This window comes from Dreissena polymorpha, chromosome 1, assembly GCF_020536995.1.
Source record: "Dreissena polymorpha isolate Duluth1 chromosome 1, UMN_Dpol_1.0, whole genome shotgun sequence".
NCBI lineage: Eukaryota > Metazoa > Mollusca > Bivalvia > Myida > Dreissenidae > Dreissena > Dreissena polymorpha.
In genome coordinates, this window is record NC_068355.1 from 156,321,959 (window position 1) to 156,346,395 (window position 24,437).

Sequence of the window (24,437 nt, forward strand, 5' to 3'; positions counted from 1 at the left end):
CCACAGTCTTCAGCACCGTTCAGATGGCGTGAAAATAAACAATAAAATGTCAATGTTGTAACAGCAGATATTATGGCGACAAATGAGGTCATCTATTTTATATGATTACGAAACCGACAAAATTACAAGGTATGCAAGTATAATTTTATTATTCTATTAAATAGTTATTAATGTCACATATTTTACTGTTCATTTTTTATTTTAAGCCTATGTATCATATAACGTAGTTCATAGTTTTAGTCAATTTAGAGTATCAAACCATCTTCCTAAGTGTGCAAGAGGTGTATTAATATGTACTTATCACTTCAACATGATAAAGTCTGTTTACACCCAACTGCATGAGTATCGTGTGACCTTTTGTACCGCGTGAACATTTTATCTGCTTGCAAGTTGATCGCCAAGTTCAAATTATATTGAGAAGAAACGTGTAGATTAAAGGGATCTTTTCACGGTTTGGTCAATTGACAAAATTGAAAAAAGTTGTTTCAGATTCGCAAATTTTCGTTTTAGTTATGATATTTTGTAGGAAACAGTATAACTGAACATTTACCATTGTCCAATATAGCCATTATATGTAGCTTTTGACGATTTGAATACCTAAAAATTATAAAGCGTTGCAACGCGAAACGATTGAATAGTTTGGAGAGTTCTGTTGTTGTCGTTTAATTATACGAAACTACGAAGATTGCTTATATAAGGTATAAATACTTTGTCTGTGTATACCCGGCGGAATAGCCGAGAGGGCCAATGCGTTTTTACTTCAGACTAACTTCAGGACTCCGGGGGTCACTGGTTCGAGCTCTGGTACCGGCTACTTTTTTTCCTTTTTTAAATTTTATTCTTGATTTTTTACTGGAGCTTTTAAGATCCAATGTTTACATTTATCAATATAAAGCAAACTTCAAAATATGCCAGAATCTGTGAAAAGGCCTCTTTAAATGAAATAGGTAACACAGAAACCAATATTTACTTTTTTTTGCCTGCTTTTTGAGGTGAGTGACCTATTGCAACTGCAACATAGGACGGTACCTGAATAACTATCTCAACGCAGATAAGACCATGGTAACATGGAAACAGAGACAAATCACAATTCTATGCTTGAAGGCTAAGCGTACTATTTATTGATACCAAACTTGTCAAATACGCGGCGTGGTTTGTTATCTTAGATGACTGTATGTCTTTATATGAATAGCGGTATCCGATTCTGAAAGATGTGGGTTATGGCATGATTTGTTAAAACATCAGGATATATATATATATATATATATATATATATATATATATATATATATATATATATATATATATATATATATATTATAATCTTCAGTCTTTAAATCACAATTCTGATAAACTTATTTCTAAATACAATTATGATAATGAAACATAATTTGCAAAAAAAATAAGATTGGTTAACGATATTATGTAAAGACATGAATCACGCATACATGCTTGTATTTAATTACTTGACAAATTTTACTTAAATTGAAATTGAAATTTAAAAAAATATTTAGAGAAAACTTGATTATTTTATTTAAATGCATGCATAATGTTAATTCACAATTTTAAGAAACCATGTATAAAAATAATGCAGCCATCACACGTATGAGGTTTTCTTAATACTGAATTGTTAAGCTATCTTCTACGTACATGTCACCGTTACTGTCACACCGTGCGATAGCATGTGTTTACTCGATTTTATGGGTCCTTTTGTTACACGTGATAACTATAAACGGGACATAGCGATTTCCTGAATGAGCATTTGAGGATGTGTATTGATTAAAAAAAAAAAGAATGGAATAATTCGCTCCTCTTTCTCAATTCACATTTATGACGAGCATCGGGCGACACTGCACTGGAAAATTACTGGAGGATTGATACGCTTTCACTATATCGCTATTCATGAACACTATCCAAGATTCATTTACGGATTGAACTATTGCGAATATAGTCACATAAGAATTAATAGTTTTATACGAATATGAAGCTATATTACAGAATTATTTGCACACTGTGTGGTATGCTGTTAGGGACATCGTTTATAATGTGGTTACTGCAGGATATATGGCAATCGACAGCCTCGGTAAAGATTGATCGTTACAACTCTTCTAATACGCAAGAAGTTTCATCAATCGTCGCATCAAAATACGGAAAAACAAATCTAAACCATCTTAGCACTGGAAATGAATTTTCTAATATTCAGAAACAAGAACACTGCAACGGAAGTTTCATTGGATTTAATCACAAATTTGCACTGTTAACAAATGTTGTTATACTTCCTGATAGGGGTGTTGGCCGCTCAGGTGGGGAAAACATATCTCAGGTACAAAATCAAAGGGAGGATGATGAGTATTATACGCTTCAAAAGGGATATTTTACATTAAGGTGCCTTACTAGATCAATAAATTATGAATTCAATAAAGTAAGTCATTTAAATAAATGGTTGAACGCTGTGGAACTCATACAATCTTCGTACATAAGTGAACGGCGTGTTGAGCTCTACACACTAGCAGTTCAAAGGTATGAATATGCAAACTTGTATCACACTATGACTGACTTTTATAATGTATTCTTTATGCTGGAAATGTTTAATATTAAAGTGGAAAATGTCCTAATACTGTTTTTGGATGGCCACCCTCAGGGTGCATTGGACACGACATGGGGCAAACTATTTAATGGATTTATACGAGCCAGTGGTATCAAACAACCTACCATGTTTACGAATATGGTGTGGCCTACCGTTGGGTACGACAGCCCATTAAATGAGCATGAATTAAAAGGCGTCCCAAAATTAGAGGAATTTAGAACGTTTTTCCTTCGACAACATGGCATTGCCATAAACGATAAACTAAGTTGTGATAATTTAACAATTGTATTTCTGTGGCGACGAGATTATGTAGCACATCCAAGAAACCCATCTGGAACCGTATCGAGAAAAATAAAGAATGAAAAAGAACTAGTGGCAGCCGCGAAACAACATTTAAGGGAACACTCGATATTGGATATTCAAATTGATCTTTTGGCTATGAGAGATCAGTTGAAGATGGTATCACACACAGATATCCTGATTGGAATGCATGGCGCAGGTCTTTCCCACACCCTATTTTTACCTCGACACGCAGGGCTTATAGAGTTATACCCTACCTACTGGTCAACAGCTAATGTGCATTTTAAGAGTATGGCTCGATGGCGCGGCCTGCACTACCGAAGTTGGCAAAACAGTGACATAACTAAAGAACTTAACGATAAGTACACAGTCGTTGATGTTAACAGTGTCATATCTTTATTAAGTAGCATGGTGCACGAGATATGTACATCTTAGTTGAACACAAGCTTAAGGGTTCTTCTTTTAGTTGTTAGGGATATAATATATAAATTTCTAACAAATAAAAGAAGAACCATTTAAATTGTGTTCAACCTAACTCGTATTCGAAAGTTTACAAAAGTTTATATTAAAGCGAAACTTATAGCTTATTGTGCATAACATTCATGGTCCAAGCACGTATAAAATAGACAACGTATTGTTAATTGCCTACTGCTATGGTTATTCTTTTTTCATTGTGATGTGACAAAGTTTACCGTCTTCCGATTTGTATCCTTACATGTATACACATTAACAACTCTTCAATAAGTTGTTGCCTGCGTTGATTTATAAAAATGAGATAAAACACGCATTCCACTTTAATGAATCTTATTTTGGATGGTTTATACACCGTTATCATGGTTTGGCATCAGTAAATTTGCTTAATAGCATTATTCGCAATTAGATTGTACTGACAGAAAATAATTGAGCCTCGCTCTTTTATAAGTTTTTTTTCGTGCATGTGTGTAAAGTGTCGTTCCAGATTAGCCTGTGCAGTCGGCATAGGTTCATAAGGGACGACACTTTTCGCCTCAACTTGATTTTTGCTACGAAGAGACTGTCAACGTTTTATTTTTAGAATCTTTAATCAATACAAATGTGAGCATTAACGAGGAATGATCAATAAATGATGGTACCAGTTATCCGAACAACTTCACTCCGATACTGACACGTTTAATAGTTAAGCTGTAGAATAAAAAAATGTGTCTGTGTAATATCGATAAATCTGCAAATTATTATCGGGATTTCTCAATATTACAGATCTTTTGCAAAATAAGTAATTGGCTGATCAGAGGAAAATTATTTGCGATCCAATAAACCGCTATTTTTTGTTTTTCTAGTTGCACTTCTTTAGAATACATATCATCCGGTAGTAAATTGCAATGTGATTTAAAAAAAATAAATTACGTCTTTCAAACCTAGATTTGAATTGTGATTCCTTTATTTAATACAAAATGATCACTAAGCCAACTGTGCAGCCTGGTGCAATAATTACATATGGTAAATTATTGTATTTGTGTGATGTATGATGTTCAAATTGATCTATTGGATATGAGATATCAATTGAAGATGGTATCACAACAGATATCCTGATTGGAATGCATGGCGCAGGTCTTTCACACACCCTATTTTTGCCACGACACGCAGGGCTAATAGAGTTATACCCCACCACCTACTGGTCAACAGCTTATGTGCATTTTAAGCGTATGGCGTGATGGTGCTGCCTGCATTTAATTGAAAACTCAGTTTCCTTCAAAATTTAAAATAGCACACGTAGCTCCTATATTTAAAAAGAAAAGCACCTTAGATAAAAAAGCAATTACAGACCTGTTAGCCTTTTACTTGTCATGTCCAAAGTCTTTGAGAGAGCCATATTCACTCAACTAATGAATCATTTTAATACCATTTTTAATCCTTTTTAAGTACTTTTAGACCGGAATATGGATATTATACATCTTTGCTAAAAATTATTGAAGATTGGAAATCATCTCTTAATAAAAAAACATTACGTTGCAGCTATTTTGATGGATCTCTCGAAGGCTTCCGACTGTTAACCGCATGATCTATTAGTTTTGAAATTGAGACACTATGGTCTTGATGAAAAGTCTTTATCTTTTATTGATAGTTTTCTAACACAAAGGCAGCAATGGGTCAGGGCTGGTGATACCCATAGTTCTCTCCAAGAGACATTGAATGGAGTTCTTCAGGGTTCTTTTCTAGGCCCTGTCCTTTTTAATATTTTTATAAATGATATAATTGAATTTGTAATAGAATCAAACCTTTATACCTATGCAGATGGCAATACACTCTCTTTTAGTAGTACATCACATGAACGTCTGGTCAATGTTCTTAAAAATGTTATGTCTCATTAAATAGCTCCATGAAGTAGAGCCAGTGGTCTAATGGTAGGACGCTGGCGTAGGGATCGAGAGGTCCCGGGTTCGAATCCCGCCCCGACCACTGGAATTTCCTTGAGCAAGAAATTTATCCCACATCTGCTCCTCTTCACCCTGGTGTATAAATGGATACCTGTGAGGGAAATAAGCCAATGTGCCGTGGCTTCATACTGCGCCAAGATGTTAACGGACGACTTATAACCCAGTGATCAGGGAAAACTGTAAAGCGCCTTTGAACGCACATCTCGTGTATGAAAAGGGCGCTATATAAATGTGGTATAAAAAAAGTAAAATATAAGCAAATCCTGATAAATTTCAGGCAATGTCCGTTGGGAAGAAAACTCATAACTTAGAACTTATTTTCCAATTTAATGATGTAAAAATAAAATGTGAAGATGAAGTTGTTCATCTTGGCGTTACCTTAAATTTTAATCGTAGTTTTAACTCTCACATAAGTAAAATCTGTAGAAAGGCATCAAGGGAATTAAATGTAATGAAGCAACTTGACCATAATTTAAATAGGCTTTGAAAAATCACAATGTATCAAGCTTTTATTTTATAACACTTTAGTTATCGCCCACGTACCTGGAACTTTATAAATGAAACAAATACAAAGAAAATGAGAAAAAAATCAAGAAAGAGCACTAAGATTCAATTACGATGATTTTACTTCAGATTATGATGCTCTACTCACAAGGTCTGGTCTTCCATCCCTTAAATAGGCGCTTTAGAATAATTTCCCAATAGTTGTTTATGCCCCAAGATCAAAAGATCGGGGGCATATTGTTTTTGGCCTGTCTGTCTGTCATTCATTCATTCAGTCATTGTGTGTGTCCCAAAACTTTAACCTTGGTTAAAGTTTTGCAATAACTTTATGTGTAACTCATGGAGCTGCACATTTTGAGTGGTTGAAAGGTCAAGGTCAAGGTCATCATTCAAGGTCAAAGGTCAAATATATGGCTTCAAATCGGCGCAATAGGGGGCATTGTGTTTCTGACAAATACATCTCTTGTTTTAAATTATAATAAGGATGGACCATCTTATTTACATGATTTTGTTGAAATTAAAGAACGTTTTTATAATTTTAGTTATTCTAATACAGTTAGGCTTCCTAAGCCAACCAGGTGTGGTATAAACTCTTTCAAATACACAGCTGTAAAACTCTGGAATAATTTACTTGGAAGAATTGGAATCCTTCAACTCCTTTAAATCCATGCTTGGCTTGGGTACTGGAATGGGTCAGTCTGCTCTTGTCCGTCTTGCATAAATAATTAAATATATGTAAAATATTAAAATGTATAGCCTGTGACACTAAAAAGGTTTAAATCAAATACGACCTTGTATTTGCTATTGTCTGCTCTTAGATATGTTTCCCTGCATGATCTCTACTATTTGCCTTTGTTTGTAAACTAAAGTGCTTATGCTCCTAGTTTTGCTTTTTTAAGTCTACCCTTATGTTTTTCTTTTCATGTGTTTACATATTTGCGTACATGCATGCAATGTAAATTAATCAGGTTCCCTATTTTATAAAGACTTAATGCTTATTTGAGTCGTATTATATATGTATATCTGTATATACTGTTTCCTACTTTTAATATCACTGTGTCTCGTGACCAAGCCAGTGCGCTCTTGTTAATACGGACACAAGTGTTAGCTTATTATTTTACTCTAAACTTCTTTTTGGACACTTTCAGCGTAACAAAAGCATGCCTGAATAATATGGTCTAAAAAGTCATAGAATTCTTAGTAGTAATGTTTTTACTTGTACTATTAAAATTATACAACATCGTTTAAGTTGTGATTTTTCTTAATGATAGAGCTTTTGAATTTTATGTTCTATGTTATTTTTTGCTAGCTGCTATCTGATGTTTTAGCTTGCTTTATATATGTTCTATATGCAATGGGAATGTCTTGTTTATGTTAAATGTGCTTTTTTATGAACCTTGGTTTTCCTATTTGTAATGCTTTTCATGTTAATGCTTGACCTTTCATGTTTGTTTGCTTTGTACAATATTTATTGATTCATTACTAAGCTCTGTAGTACTAAATTTGTCTGATATTTTAAGTGCATGTAAACGCTGGTCTTTTAAAGTAATATAAAGTTATCTCTAGTCTTTTAAAGCAATACTTTATTCATACTCATATTCTCTGCAGTTCTCAACTACAGGATTGTTATTATAACAATTATGTTTCATTGTATGTGTACTATATCATGCTGCTATCATGCAATGTAATGTGTAAGTCGGCGTTAAAAGCTCTTCAGAGCATGTGTTATCATGTTTGAAATACCCGACTTTATAAATCAATGTAACTTGACTTGACTTGAAGTTGGCAAAACAGTGACATAACGAAGAACTTAACTAAACTTTAGTACACAGTCGTTGATGTTAACAGTGCCATAGTTTCATTAAGTAGCAAGGTGCATGAGATATGTACATCTTAGTTGAACACAAGTTAAACGGTTCTTCTTTTATTTGTTAGAGATATAATATATAAATCTCTAACAAATAAAAGAAGAACCATTTAAATTGTGTTCAACCTAACTCGTATTTGAAAGTTTACAAAAGTTTATATTAAAGCGATACTTATAGCTTATTGTGCAAACCATTCATGGTTTAAGCACGTATAAAATAGACAACGTATTGTTTATTGCCTACAGCAATGGCTTTTTTTCATTGTGATGTGACAAAGTTCACTGTGTTCGTTTTGTTTCCTTACATGTATACACATTAACAGCTCTTCAATAAGTTGTGGCCTATGGTGATTTAATAAAAATGAGATAAAACACTCATTGCAATTTAATGAATCTGACTTTGGCTTGTTTATACACCGTTATCGTGTTCTGGCATCAGCAAATTTGCCTAAAAGCATGAATCGCAATTAGATTGTACTGACAGAAAATAATTTAATCTCGCTCTGTTTAAATGTTTTAGTGCATGTAGTAAACCCCCTTTTCACATAACACGGCCCATATCTATTTAAAGGCTTTGTTTTAAAAGTGATTGCATGGTAAGTTTTTAAAGGCGTTAACATTGAGATTAAAGCGAGTCTATGCGATTTGAATGTCAACGTTTTATGTGTACAATCTTTAATCAATAAAAACGTGAGCATGAACGATCAATAAATGACGGTAACAGGTATCAGACCAAGTTCACACCGATACTGAGACGTTTAACCGTAAAAGCTGAAAAATATGCAAATACCAATCGGGATTTCACAATATTACAGATCATTTGCAAAATCAGTTATTGGCTGATCAGAAGATAATTATTTGCGATTGAATAAACCGCTTTCTTTTATTCCTAATGATCAAATGCAAATCTGCCGTGAAATAACAGCAGTGAAAATACATTGTTATTTTCACCGGTAAAAATGACAAATTTTCGGAACTACTTTAGATTATATAAACTAATTAAACATATATTTTTATGATCACGAGTGAATTAAAATCGATATTCCATCGAATCCAACACATTTTCTTTTTATTTTATGCTTTTATTACCGTGTATTTACATTGTAAAAGAGTTTAACTGGAGAATTTCGCTGGAATAATGACGTTATTTTGTGTATTGAAATGTATTGAGGCACGCCACGGGAGAAAGGGTAATTTTTCAGCGAAAGGGAAACAGATGTCCATTTTCTTGAAAACGGGGCATAAATGAAACAGAAAAATTGTTCTTGTCAGCTTTAAATATCATTATTAGTTTAGTATATTATTTTAAATGGTTCCCTCAGATATTTGTTACGAGTTATTAAAAATAAATACTCGTATCCCAAATTTCATTCAACTAGTTTGTTGGAGCGTTTATTATATCATATTGTTTAAAGGGGCATTTTCACGTTTGGGTAAATTGACAACATTGAAAAAAGTTGTTTTCAATTCGCAAATTTTCGTTTTAGTTATGATATTTGTGAGGAAACTGTAATACTAAATATTTACCATGCTCTAAAATTGCCATTATATGCATATCTTGACGATTTAAAACCCGTAAATTATAAGGCGTTGCAACGCGAAACGAATTAATAAATTTGAGAGTTCTGTTGTTGTCGTTATATTTTGTGAAACTACGAGGGTTGCTTAAATAAGATTTAAAATACGCCACGCATTGTATTCGGAAGGATGGCCGAGTGGTCTCCAGGGATCAGTGGTTCGAGCCCTGCTGGGGGTTACCTTTTTATACGCCCGTTTTTAAAAACGGGACATATTATAGTTTCACCCTTTGCGGGCGGGCGGGCGGCGTCCACAGCAGTGTCCACTCTCTTATTCAAATAGTTTTCATCCGTTCTTCACCAAACTTGGTCAGAAGTTGTGTCTAGACAATATCTAGGTCAAGTTCGAATATAGGTCATGCCGGGAAAAAAACTAGGTCACGGGGTCACTTAGTGCATTTCAAGGATTAAGCATGTTGTCCGCTCTCTAATTGAAGTAGTTTTCACCCGATTTTCACCAAATTTGGTCAGAAGTTGTGTCTAGATGATATGTAGGTCAAGTTTAAATATGGGTCATGCCGGGTCAAAAACTAGTTCACGAGGTAACTTAGTGCATTTCAAGCATTAAGCATGGTGTCCGCTCTCTTATTGAAGTAGTGTTCATCTGAACTTCACCAAATTTAATCAGATGCTACATCTAAATGATATCTAGGTCAAGTTCAAATATGGGTCATGTCGGGTCAATAACTAGGTCTCGAGGTCACTTAGTGCATTTAAAGCATTGAGCATGGTGTCCAAACCCTTCGAACGGGCGTATCTTGTGACAGTTTGGCACTCTTGTTTATATTTTATTCTTGATTTTAATGGAGCTTTTTATATCTAATGTTTTCAATTATCAATATAAAGAATTTACTGACAAACTTCAAAACATGCCAAAATCCGTGAAAAGGCCCCTTTAAAGCTTATACCCCAATACACCGACTCCGTGCGAAGTACGCTCTGAAAAATGTGACTAAACGGGCTCGAACTGTGTGAGAACGGAGTGATCGTAGTAGCAATGTGTTACGAACTGTCTTCGAACTTTGTTGACGCCCTGGAACGGGGTTGAACGCGAGAGGTGTTTCAAAACTTTGAGCCTACTCAAAATTTTCTTCCGATAATCCCGTTCTACAATTAAACGTAGTAACAACGTACTGGAAACGGAATGGACGTACTAAGAACGGATAGGTCGTATTAAGGTCGAGTAAGGAACGTGCTAGAACGTAGTGCGATCGGACCGAAATTACCTTACTCCCCGTTCACACAGGGCTGCGACTTTACGACGATTATCCAAATCAAGCCACGATCTGAAAAAAAGGATCGAGGCCGATCGGACTCTAAATCGGACAATTTGGCAAATTATGGTCTTCATTTCGACCGTTCTACGATGCCCCTACGTCAATCGCTTACTGCGTTTACTGCCGCCACATTCAAGATCATACAACAACGCTACGCAGAGCTTTTACTGCGCTTTTACTACGATCATGAAGATCTCTCTACGATTCTTCCGCGCTGCCTGAATGATTACGGCACTTCTACTACGCTCTTTTTTACGACATTACAACGATTCTTGTTGGCCACGATCCCGCTACGCTTGTTTTGAGCATGTTCAAAATAAACGTGGCGAGAGCGTAGAGCTCTCCGATCATGAAGACTCTACCGCTATCATGCTGCGCTTATGAAGACTCCACTACGTTTCTCCTGCGATTTGTCACGATCGGCCACGTTTTCGGCCACACTTTGATCGTAGTAGAAGCGGCGTCTATGTGTGAACGGGGGTTTATGTCGGCTTCGTGCAATTTATGCTAGAAGCAGAGCAGCAATATACTGTTTTGTTGGGCCGAGAAAGAAGGCGGAGACGACACAGAACTTGTTGGGTGAGAAATTTGGCGGAATTATTTCTTGGAGGCATTACAAATGTACGTCTGGTCGGCTCAAAGCGTGAAACATAAATGAGAACTGGCAGGAACGTAGTCGGTTTTATAATCGCCGTTCAGAAAATGGCTGCAACTGCGTCCTAAACGTACTAAGAACGTAGTAGGACGGTGTGAGAACTGCCTTTGAACGAGTTACCACTGCACAACGAATAAAGAAGAACTGCGAACGAACGTTATCGAACTGGCTGAGGACGGTCTGACTGGAAACGGTATACCAACGGGGACAATGGGGAAATTGACCCGATTTGAACTGGATAAAGACGGACTGGCAACGGGATGAGGCGGGATAGGAACGAGCTGCACGTAGCGCGAACTGTGTATGAACGTCATTAAGTAATATTGCAGATTTTTTTCTGACCAAAACTACACGTTCAAGCAAGTTCACATCCCGTTCTGCATTTTCTTCAGAACGTGGTCGAACTGACTAAGAACGTGCTTGGTGTATGGGGCCCTTTACATATTTAAGCAGCGGATTGATTTTATATTAATTGTATTTTGAAAGTGTTCTTATACTCAAATTAAACCAAGAGCATTTGGTTGGTAAAGCCCTTGAAGTAATACCTTCATTGATGTTATGAAACGACTTTACAGAAAACCAAAAATGTTCTGTCAGTTGTTTTTATCTTTTGTGGGTTCTACATGTTATAAATGTAAATGTTCTGTATTACTGTTTCCTCACAAATATCATAACTAAAAAGAAAATTGGCGAATCTGAAACAACTTTTTTTAAATTTTATCAATTTACCAAAACGTGAAAAGGCCCCTTTAAATAAACTGTGATAAAAGCGAACATCACACTTTGATGAAATAGTTTGGGCTGTTCGGTGTCCGCTTTCCTGTTCTGGCTTTATCAAAATTTGCTTAAAGGGGCCTTTTCACAGATTTTGGCATGTTTTGAACTTTGTCATTAAATGCTTTATATTGATAAATGTAAACATTGAATTTTAAAAGCTCCAGTAAAAAATCAAAAATAAAATTAAAAAAAGAAAAAAAGGTAGCCCTCAGCAGGGCTCGAACCAGTGACCCACGGAATCCTGAGTAAAAACGCATTAGCCAACTGAGCTATCCTGCCAAGCATACATAAGATGCTTATTTTATACATTATATAAGCCATCTTCGTAGTTTTACAAATTTTAACGACAACAGAACTCTCCAAGTTATTAAATCGTTTCGCGTTGCAACGCTTTATAATTTTTAGGTTTTTAAATCGTCAAAAGATGCATATAATGGCTATATTAGGCCATGGCAAATGATCAGTAATACTGTTTCCTCACAAATATCATAACTAAACCGAAAATTTGCGAATCTGAAACAACTTTTTTCAATTTTGTCAATTTACCAAACCGTGAAAAGATCCCTTTAATAACGGCAATCGCAATACGATTGCACTTGAAACTGGTGTATATATTTCAAGTGTTTGTATAATACATAAAGTTAAACAAAACTTAAACATTGAGATTAAAGTGAGTGTAAACGATTTTGGTTGAAGCGTTTCATTTTCGCAATTTTTAATCAATAAATACATGCGCACGAGGAGTGACAAATAAACAATGGCTTCATTTATCCACTTCGTTGAACTACACTAAGGGTAAATATCAGTTCACATTTTGCACATTATACTAAAAACCTGTTTTGTTCATTGCCACCAGTTTGACTTTTTACAGAATTCGCCCCTTATAATACTTTATTCGAAAATCTGACCCATGTGCCCTTAGCAACCTTCTTAGCAACACGAAGGCTTAAGTTGGCAAGATATGTTTAACACATGTTATGTTCGAAAGTACAGGTGTTTAATATGCTAAACGTTTGCCTTAGAATACAACAAATACAAAGTTAAGTCAAAAGCACGTATTTTGTGTGAAAAACGGACCTAACTCAAATTCATTTGTATTTGTCATCATATAAATCCATGATTAAACAGTATTCTTATTTGATATTCCTAAATCCTGAGGCTTAACGTAACGAAACCTATGGAACATGATCACGAATCTTCTCTTCAGCGAATAAGATGATATTGTTTTGGGGTTTAGTTGAGTCGCGTTCTGAGAAAACTGGGCTTAATGCATGGCCGAATAGTGTCGCCTCAGATTAGCCTGTGCAGTCCGCACAGGGACGACACTTTCCGCTTTTATGGTATTTAGTTTCAATGAAGTCCCTCCATACCAAAAATCAAGTTTAGGCGGACAATGTCGTCCCTGATTAGCCTGTCTGGACAAAGTTTTCTCAGAACAAGGCTCAATTGTATCTATGTTGAAGCTGTAGTGATCAGACAACACAGGCAAATACTCTTCGAGCGTTCACATATTCACCGTCACCATAATGAGAGAAAAAGAAATCTCACTTTAATGAGCTGTGAAATCAAGATCATTCTCGCCGAGATATTTATCAATATAGCTGTCAATTGAAAGCCTTACAACGTAAAATAATTGTCCAGATTGCTTTTATCGATTAAAAACTTTCCAAAGCTCCGTTGAATAATTCAACCACACAATAATCAACTCTTGATTTTGTTGCGATTGAATTATTGATTAGTTGATATTGATGTGTTTTAAACACAAACCTGTATTTAAAGAACTTACAGGGTATCCTTTGTATTTACGTATGAGTAGATAATGCGAGGTTTGCCAAATACAAATCATCACAAAATGCGAACATATGCTGACACTATTTAAGCAATTGAGAGGCTGAGGCACCGGGGCTTTTGAATAATAAATTGTCAACTTACATTTCATAAGTCCATCAAGTTTGAGAAAGGAAGAATAAAACGTTTGTTTTATGCAGCTTATTTTCCCAAACAAACGAACATGAAAGATTAATGGTGTATAAATAAATATAATGTGTTTTGTTTGCTACGTCGTTTTTATAACTTTATGTTGAACATAAAATGCTAAATAAATGTCGCAACGACGTTGAGTATATGGAACGTTTCTTCAAACAACTGAATTCAATTAGAGTTTCCCCTTTATCCCATTGAATAGGGACATGTTTCGGTTGAAACATTAAAAGCAACCCTCACCAAAAGGACCGTTTTATCACTTAAGGCGGGGTTAATTTTTTTATTTAAATTTGAACATTATTTACTGAATATTTGAAGACACAGACATTCAGGCCTGAAGATGCCATAAGTATTGACACTCTTCTTTCATTGTACACAGGGTGCAGTATCAACGGGGTTTCCATTGGGGTTAACACACGGGCTAGACAGAATATAAACACATCGTTACAATCTTTATTCTTATATTATCTCAAGTTATTGAAATACTTCGCATAAATCTTTAGTGCATAAAAGACTGGTTTTCTTGAAGTTTGTGTCGATATTATGAGGTAGAAGAATAAATCCTTGAATACGTCTTAAATAGGTGACACAATTTCACGTCGTGTGAAGCACAACCGTGCAGTATTAATCGAATTTATGAACAAGAACACAGGTTTATTAAATAAAGTAATTTCGATGTAATTCACATTTGCCATAAGAAGCATAGCAATTTGTCTTTTATTTGCTAGTTAAAATTCTCTAGACAATAAATTCGGAACTCGCGAGCTGTGTTTTTTCCGATTTCTGAGCGCGCGCGGGAGGTACAAACATTTTCATTAATACAGTAATGACAAGTAACGTCGATATCCGATTTGCTTCCCATTTAATTGTGGATAATAAGTATTTAAACGAAAGAAGTGTATCTTTTAGGTAATGTCAAAATTGAAGTCTTTTGTTGTTATTACTATTGCTATTATTATTATTAATAATTACACAGAACAAATCTAACACTGATATACATGTATGTCAGACGTTTAATACAGGATTCAAGTCTAAATACACCGTTCAGATGTACAGCCGCCTAAACGAATGGGTCCAGTAGCTAACATACTTAAAAGACATGAAAAACAGACTTTGTCAGCAGTATGGTAATGAAGGAATCTATACAAACGGCTTAACATATGCAATATTTCTTCTGTAAAACATTTTTTTAATGGAAGTTTGTCAACGAAACTACCAAGACAGTGACTCCATCGTATATACTATTCAAATATATTTAAAAGTATACAGACAAGTACCAAACAACAAAAGCCTTACTATCCTCAGTCCATTCGCAGTACTAGTACTAGTACTAATATATCGTTCCATATCAGTTGGATATTTATATGTCTATTGATATAGCTCTATTGTGATGCTTTTCTAAATTCGATTTTCTCGCTACTTGTCTGTGTTTTGCTGTAATATTTTGTCGATCGAATGCTCGGTTCTAAAACGCCATATCATTGGTCAACAGAATCAGAACAACCAACCGGATGACGCGTTATAAAATTAAAATGGTGTACATGTGTTGTTGAAACACCGAGTGACATATAGCGAGAAAGTCAAATTTAATTGAATATTAAAGTTATTAGCCGAGCAGGAGATCGGTTAGTTGTGTAGTCACGTTGCTTTTACTGTCTTTTAACGAATCCAGTTGCATTTTGTTGGCAACTGCATGGGAACATGTGTGTTTTCGGTGAAAAAGGTCACGTCCAGTGTTCCACAATCTTTCAGCAATAGACATATAGTACGTTTCATACCTTGTGTATATATACTGCCTATACGAGGGTTATTTTTTCAAACTGTGTATTTTTGTCAATATTCGTTGTTGAAAAGTCAAACCATACTAGGTGTACATTTAACAATCTGGAACTCCCGGGGTAAGCTCGAAGGGGGGGAGGTAGGGTCCCGGTGGGGGGCAAATTTATATATTATACCTATACGAGGGTTATTTTTCAAAACTGTGTATTGTTGTCAATATTCGTTGTTGAAAAGTCAAACCATACACAATAGGTGTACATTTAACAATCTGGAACCCCTGGGGTAATCTCGGAGGGGGGGGGGGGAGGTAGGGTCCCGGGGGGGGGGGGGGGGGGGCAAATTTATGATACTGTTGCTACTTTACGATTAGAAGGCACATCACTAACGAGCTTTACCATACAGTACGTTTATTTGCTATATCTATAAAGCATGTCGAAAAAACAAAAAACATGAATAAAACTGTATGCCCAGGCCTTCGCACAATATATGCAATGCCATAGTTACGTGACCGAAGCTGTTTACATGTACGTGCAGCATTATATATCGTGTTTCATAGTATTCTTACAAATTAAACACGACCGAGATAAGTTCATCTAGAAAAATTATTAAATCACCCGATGTGGTATTATTATTAACTATAACGAACGTTTGAGCGGAAAAAGTGGTGTTAACTATTCAGCGATAAGAGAAATTATTGATTCACTCTCTTTTAAAATATGCTACTCAGCTTTTGTTTGTACCTACCGCGCGTGCTCAAATATCGGAAAAACCCAGACTGGAGAGTTCAGAATACAAACTAATGTTTAAAATGTTATTTGAAAAAAAAACTCCACTTGCCGTTGTGTTTATATCTATAAACGTTTAATTGGGATCCCACAAAGTCACATGATCCTGCAACCTGGTTCAGATGTATTAAAGGGGCCTTTTCACGTTTTGGTAAATTGACAAAATTACAAAAAGTTGTTTCAGATTCGCAAATTTTCGTTTTTTATTCATGATATTTGTGAGGAAATAGTAATACTGAACATTTCATATGCTCTAAAATATCCATTATATGCATCTTTTGACGATTTGAAAACCTGAAAATTATAAAGCGTTGCAACGCGAAACGATTGAATACTTTGGAAAGTTCTTCTGTTGTTGTTATATTTTGTGAAACTACGAAGATTGCTTATATAGGTAAAAAATACATGTGCTCATAACATGAGCACGGATGGTCGTGTGGTCTAGGCGGGAGACTTATTATTACAGGACTCCAGGAGTCAGTGGTTCGAGCCCAGTTGAGGTGTACTTTTTTCTTTTCTTTTTTTATTGTATTCTTGTTTTTTATTTTACTGGAGATTATAAGTGAAATGTTTAAATTTATCAATATAAAGCATTTAATTACAAATTTCAATACATGCCAACAGCTGTGAAAAGGCCCCTTTAAAGAATGACATACTCGGTGCCTCAGACTTCAGCACTGGTCAGATGTAGTGAAAATACCATGGATTTAACTGCAGATTTTTCATTGAAATTTTGAGTTTTCGTTGAAATAGATGTCCTCATGTTTCCACCAAATTAAAACATCATATAATAATTTATGGTAATACTCTCAAGTCAATTGTAAGAATGAACGCTGCATGTATACACAAGACTCACTTTTGGTATTCTGTTTGTCATTAATCGACATTGAAGTAACTTGCCGAAAACGGTTATGATTACTGAACCAACAAAATAACTAAATAACTAGGAATAAATGTATTCTTTTTATAATTGTATATATAGAATATTATGTGAGTTTTGAATAAAGATCAAGTTTATCATGCGAGGCTTAGAACCATGGTAGCGCGAGTCTTGCCGAGCGCTACCATGGTTCGAGACTAGCACCATCAACTTGATCTTTATCCAAAATTCACATCATATTCTATTTATCCTATTATGTGTTCCCCTTTTCCATTTATAATTATAAAATATCGCATTTTTTACGATTTTATCTTTCGTAGTTGACAAAAAACATATTCTGCAATTTTTGGAAACACCCAAATCTGATCTAAAAATAACGATAGTATAAAGCTAAAGTTTATACGATCGTAGTAATACTATCGATTTTCATCTGGTAATAGGATGAAAAAAAAAAAGCTATTAATGTCACTTTTAATATCATTAATAAAATCAGATTTCTAGACAAATCACAATTCTATGCTTATGTGCTTAATGCAATATGTATTGATGCCAAACTTGTCAAATACGCGTCGTGGTTTGTTATGTTAGATAAGTGTATTTCTTTAGTTTATTTTTAGCTCGATTGCATCGAAAGCCTATGGCTTATATAAACGCTCTTGAGTCCGTTTCCTGGGCCTAGAACCAGTACTTGGTGTCTATGGAGGAGATCTAAAGAACGCTCCTTCAATGTGGATGGAACCCGTGACCTCCGGGTCGCTAGGAGGACACCATATCCATTACACCACGGCGACCTGTTGTATATATATATATATATATATATATATATATATATATATATATATATATATATATATATATATATATATATATATTTATGTTATACCTATATATAATGTATTTCTTTTTTCAAATAGCGGTATCCGATTCTGAATGATGTGGTTAATGGCATGATTTGTGTCTGTTAAAACATCAGAATATCTATTAATATTCAGTCTTTAAATCAAAATTCTGTTAAACGTACATTCAAATAAAATTCTGATAATTAAGGACGTACATGCATGCTGCAGTTTTAATGAAAATTTGTTATATCTAGAATTTGATAATTTTTGGTATTTAGCTAGAACCTTCTATTGTGGATAGAAAAAGTACAATACAAATCTTGGGTCACCGATGTTGTTAATTTTGTATTCGCACTCGAACAAAAAGCCTATTTCAGCATAAAAATGGACTGTTCTGTTCCTAAAAAATGAGTAAATTAAAGAGAAAACTGTTAAAAACAACTTCCATTTCACTCAAAATACATCATACTGATTCAATGTGACTGCAAATTCATTTTAAAAACAACATCAATCTAATGATTAATGTATTTATTAGTTTTTAACAATAACAAAAACAACATAATTTTACATACGATTATTAATAAAATATACACTAGTCATTATTATTTTTACATGCCTTCCCATATCAAGATTTTGTCCAAATTAACCAAATGTTTTATAAGTTATAACTTAATAAAATATAAAAAGAAAAACATAGGTCACCGTGGTCGTTTGTTCACAACTGCAGTGTCACTGCATGAAGTAAAATACAATGAAAAAAACCAGGTCAAAACACAACCTAGTACATGCATTGCTATATGTCAATGGAAAAGTAGATTTGAATGGTAATGAAATCACACATTATTTGTTAAAAGAACAGAACAAGGTTAGTAGAGCATCCAACTTAAAACAACATGTATACCGTACATTTAAAGGGGGCAATTCGGCGATATCATTTGCAATTCTTGACATGACTTGACCATTATATTGCCGTATACCAATTCAAACGTAGATTGAAATGAAAATAAAAACACAAATTATGTGTAGCAAAATCAATAAAATTAGGATTATATACCCCCCAAAAAAACACCAGAAAATGTATAGAATACAGTTAAAGAGTAATTCTTGGCATGACCTAATCAATAAATTCTCGTATTCAAATACAAATTCAAATACAAATATTGATTTAAAATTAAATGAAAACACAAATAATTAGTAATATATATTGAAATCATAAGAGTTAGGTTAATAACATTTCCAATTTAAAACAAACACTCATTCGCCTCCTCCTGAACTTCCTTTTGTATAATATGTTTTTTAAATTACAATATTCTAAAGTCCTTGGCTGTATATAATGTAATGATACTGATATTAGTATATTTTTTTAATCTGTATTGACTCACATTTTCTTAAGCAATGAATACATTTGAAGGACGTGCGCGGAAGTTTACATTATATGTATTACACATAGAATCTGTTTGATATTTTGTTAGTTTGTTAGAACCATTTTTGCTGATATAAAATGACATAAAAATCGTGGTGGGTGACTGGTGTGACTGGTGTTGTAATTTTGTATACAAGTATAACTAAATGGTGTTTCCAACTCCTTAAAGTGATATTAGGGCATTTTTCACTGTTGAATTGAGCTAAAAAGAATTAACAGGGCAAAAGAATTAGTTAAAATGTGGTAACTGACCAATTATCTATAACTCTTATTGCTACCAGTTTATATACAAAACATATATTATTTTCAATATTTTACATGACTCACACAGTCCTCTAAGCCGAAATGATCCGTGAAACAAAATTGAGTCTTTGTGTCGTATGAACGAATCTGCATGAAAACTACGTGCAGACTCACATCGTACATCGAATTATTTCTGTCGTCAGTTGTCAAAACGAAAGTACGGTTGATATTCAAATGGATTATTTTTCTCTTTCCGGGATATTGTTTTAGTAGGTTGATGCTGCATTGACAAATATAAGTGTATATGAACTGAAAACACCAAAAATAAACAACGGTTGCGATAGACACCTATATACTGATAAATGCCCATAATATCACTTTAATACGGGCCTTATCAAGTTCCCGTATGCTACACGTGGTTGCATGTCGCGTCTTTAGAAGTTCAACGTGTCACAAAAATAGAAAGAAACATTTAACAATATCAATGTTTCTTTTCATAAATTGCTAACAAAAAATAAACATTTTTTTTTCTAATCAAATTGGTCTGAGAAAAAAAAGTATGTGAACAAAAATCAATAATATTCGCATAAATGCACGAGACGCAAAATGCAACCCCGTCCGCACGTGGTCCAGACGTCGTGGATAATTGATTTTAATTCATCAGGTATTCTATGTAGTAAATGATCTCAAACAACACTTCATGGAAGTTGATATTTTAAGCCGTTGTCTGAGAAATTAAAATAATAAAAGTGTTCCGATTTATTTCTTAGGCATAATATTAAATGTATATAAATGTTTTGATTATAATTCATGTGTAATCAAATATATTTTATGACATGTTTGAAACATAAGATGATTCAATACGAATTTACTAAAGACTAAGGAAAGCTATCCGTTTTAAACAAGTATTACTTGCAACACAAAGATTTACAATGGTAAGAGTATATCGACTTTTTTTCCGTAACTAGACTCATGCTCGCCGTTACAATCACGCGAGAAAAAGGTCTGTGTGGTTTTAGTGATGATGGTTTATTCGTATTGTGTAGTTTAGGTGCTACACATTGAACATGAATTAATATTGCTTCATAATACTTTATTTCTCTTATTTGATATATATCCCGTTTGAAACGACTATCCGCAAAAGCATATACCATTTTGCAATCGGTGTTACAGTAAAAACAAATTTGCGCGAAACTAAACTGCCGCGTACGTCTTTAAGCATGCTTTGTAAAAAATAAAATTGGTGAACGACATGATGTAAAGACACGAATCACGCGTATTCAATTTCTTAACAAATTTAACTTAAATTAAGCAAGAGATGTGTTTGTCAGAAACACAATGGCCCCTAATGCGACGAATTTTTTACCTTTAACCTTGAAAAATGACCTTGACATTGACCTTTCATCATTCAAAATGTGCTGCTCCATTAGATACACATGCATGCCAAATATCAAGTTGCTATCTTTAATATTGCAAAAGTTATGACCAAGGTTAAAGTTTTTGTTAAAGTTTTGGGACACACACACACACACACACATAAAATGACAGACAGGACACAAACAATATAACCCCGATCATTCGATCCGGGGGCATAAACATGTTCAGAGAGAACTTGGGTATTATATTTAAATGCATGTAAACTGATAGTTTATAATTTAAATAAACCTACTCCAACATCATACAGACATAACACGCATGATGTTGTCTTAATACCGAGTAGTTTAGCGGGTTACTACGTTCAGGTCACGGTTAAAGACTCTCACATCTTGCGATAACATGTACTCGCTTTTATGGGACCGTTTGTTAAATGTGATAACTGTAATCTATATAAACAGGACATAAATGTATTCATAGCGTTTTCCTCATTGAACATTTGAGGATAGGTTTACATGTTTTTTTATAAACAATGGAATAATTCGCTCCTCTTTCTCAATTCACATTTATGACGAGCATCGGGCGACACTGCACTGGATAATTACTGGATGATTGATACGCTTTCAATCTATCGTTATTTTTGTACAATATCCAGGAATCATATACTGATTGAAATATTGTGAAAATAGTCAAATAAGAATTGATAGTAACATAAAATTATGAAGCTATATTACAGAATAATTTGCTCAGTATGTGGTGTGCTGTTAGTGACATCGTTTATAACGTGGTTACACCAGCAGGATGTATGGCAATCAACAGCCTCGGTAAAGATTAATCGTTACAACTCGTCTACTACTCAGGGAGGAGTTTTACAATTCGTTGCATCAAAATACGGAAAAACAAAACTAAACCATTTGAGCATTGGAGATGAATTTTCTACTATTCAGCAACAAGAACACTGCAACGGAAGTTTCATTGGATTTGAACACAAATTTGCTCGGTTAACAAATGTTGTGATACTTCCTGATAAAGGTGTTGGCCGCTCAGGTGGGGAAAACATATCTCAGGTACTAAATCAAAGGGAGGATGATGAGTATTATACGCTTCAAAAGGGATATTTTACATTAAGGTGCCTTACTAGATCAATAAATTATAAATTCAATAATGTAAGTCATTTAAATAAATGGTTGAACGCTGTGGATCTCATACAATCTTCGTACAAAAGTGAACGGCGTGTTGAGCTCTACACACTAGCAGTTCAAAGGTATGAATATGCAAACTTGTATCACACTATGACTGACTTTTATAATGTATTCTTTATGCTGGAAATGTTTAATATTAAAGTGGACAATGTCCTAATACTGTTTTTGGATGGCCACCCTCAGGGTGCATTGGACACGACATGGGGCAAACTATTTAATGGATTTATACGAGCCAGTGATATCAAACAACCTACCATGTTTACGTATATGCTTTGGCCTACCGTTGGGTATGACAGCCCATTGAATAAGCATGAAATAAAAGGCGTTCCAAAATTAGAGGAATTTAGAACGTTTTTCCTTCGACAACATGGAATTGCCATAAACGATATACTTAGTTGTGATAATTTAAGAATTGTATTGCTGTGGCGACGAGATTATGTAGCACATCCAAGAAACCCATCTGGAACCGTATCGAGAAAAATAAAGAATGAAGAAGAACTAGTGGCAGTCGCGAAAAAACATTATAGTGAACACTCGATATTGGATGTTCAAATTGATCTATTGGATATGAGAGATCAATTGAAGATGGTTTCACAAACAGATATCCTGATTGGAATGCATGGTGCAGGTCTTTCCCACACCCTATTTTTACCCCGACACGCCGGGCTAATAGAGTTATACCCCACCTACTGGTCAACAGCTAATGTGCATTTTAAGAGTATGGCTCGATGGCGCGGCCTGCACTACCGAAGTTGGCAAAACAGTGACATAACGAAAGAACTTAACGATAAGTACACAGTCGTTGATGTTAACAGTGTCATGGCTTTATTAAGTAGCATGGTGCATGAGATATGTACATCTTAGTTGAACACAAGTTAAATGGTTCCTTTGTATTGGTAAGAGATGTAATAAATGAATACTCGTATTCGAAAGTTTGAATAAAAAGTTTATATTAAATCGACATAGCTTATTGTGCAAAACAATCATGGTTTGAACACATATAAAATAGAATACGGATTGTTATTTGCCTATTGATATTGTAATTGTTTTCTTATCATCTTCATGTGACATAGCACACCGTGTTCGATTTTTTTCCTTTCATGTATACACAGAAACAACTCTTCAAAAAGTTGTGGCCTAAGTGGATTTAATAAAAATGCGAATAACAAAAACACATCGCACTTTAATGACAATTATTTTGGCGTGTTCATGCTCTGTCATGAAGTTTTGGCATCAGCACATTTGCTTAATAGCATTAATCGCAATTAGATTGCACTGGCAGAAAATATGAGCCGTGCTCTGAGAAAAGGGGGTTTATTGCATGTGCGCAAAGCGTCGTCCCTGATTCTGCACAGGCTAATCAGGGACGACACGTTTTGCCTAAACTTGATTTTTGCTAAGAAGAGGCTTTCGTGGAACGAAAAATATCATGAAAGCGGAATATGGAAAGTTACATTCGAATTAATGACTACATAAGAACAGATCAGAACAGAACATATATTTTATTTGATTTGTACATAGTACATCATCATATACATATATTATTATATGACAATTTATAAAATCACGTATATCAGTATAATATATAAACACGAATCAATGTACATTTCAATATAACATAACACAGCATGTAAGGAGGATGATCAGTTTTCGTTAACATTTGTAATTTCGTTTCTAATTTCCAAGCTTTCTTTAATATATTTTGCAAGTTTAATCAATACAGATTTGTTTTCAGTTTTCAATAGCTCAATAAATTTGAACATTGATGGTCGTACATAATAATGTTTCTTAATATATTTCTTACGTATATTGCTAAAACAAGGACAAATAAGAGTGAAATGGTACTCGTCTTCAATATCGACGGAATTACAACATTGACAGTATCGCTCATTTCTTGGTATTTTTATTCTACCGAATCTACCAGTTTGAACTCTTAAAGAATGTGCAGATAATCTTATTCTAGTGACAAAG

At 34.4% G+C, this 24,437-nt stretch overlaps 1 protein-coding gene across 2 annotated transcripts; it reads left to right on the top strand.

Moving 5' to 3' along the window:
* Positions 1–1,658: 1,658 nt before the first annotated feature.
* On the top strand, positions 1,659–23,489 carry LOC127857488 (uncharacterized). Of its 2 annotated transcripts, none has more exons than XM_052393885.1 (2): positions 1,659–3,144; positions 23,153–23,489. In XM_052393885.1, exons 1-2 carry the CDS (start codon positions 1,982–1,984, stop codon positions 23,328–23,330), a joined length of 1,341 nt encoding a protein of 446 aa, XP_052249845.1. In that variant the 5' UTR covers positions 1,659–1,981; the 3' UTR covers positions 23,331–23,489. The 2 variants fall into 2 exon arrangements, with proteins under 2 accessions (XP_052249845.1, XP_052249852.1); XM_052393892.1 differs by having other exon boundaries at positions 1,659–2,520; positions 22,529–23,489.
* Positions 23,490–24,437: the final 948 nt, after the last annotated feature.

What these genes read in the sequence shown, in the direction of transcription:
- LOC127857488 (XM_052393885.1), top strand. Translation starts at nt 1,982, where the DNA reads ATGAAGCTATATTACAGAATTATTTGCACACTGTGTGGTATGCTGTTA. An exon ending in CTTATAGAGTTATACCCTAC is followed by an intron (nt 3,145 to 23,152) that starts CTACTGGTCAAC and finishes GTTATACCCCAC; the next exon opens with CTACTGGTCAACAGCTAATG.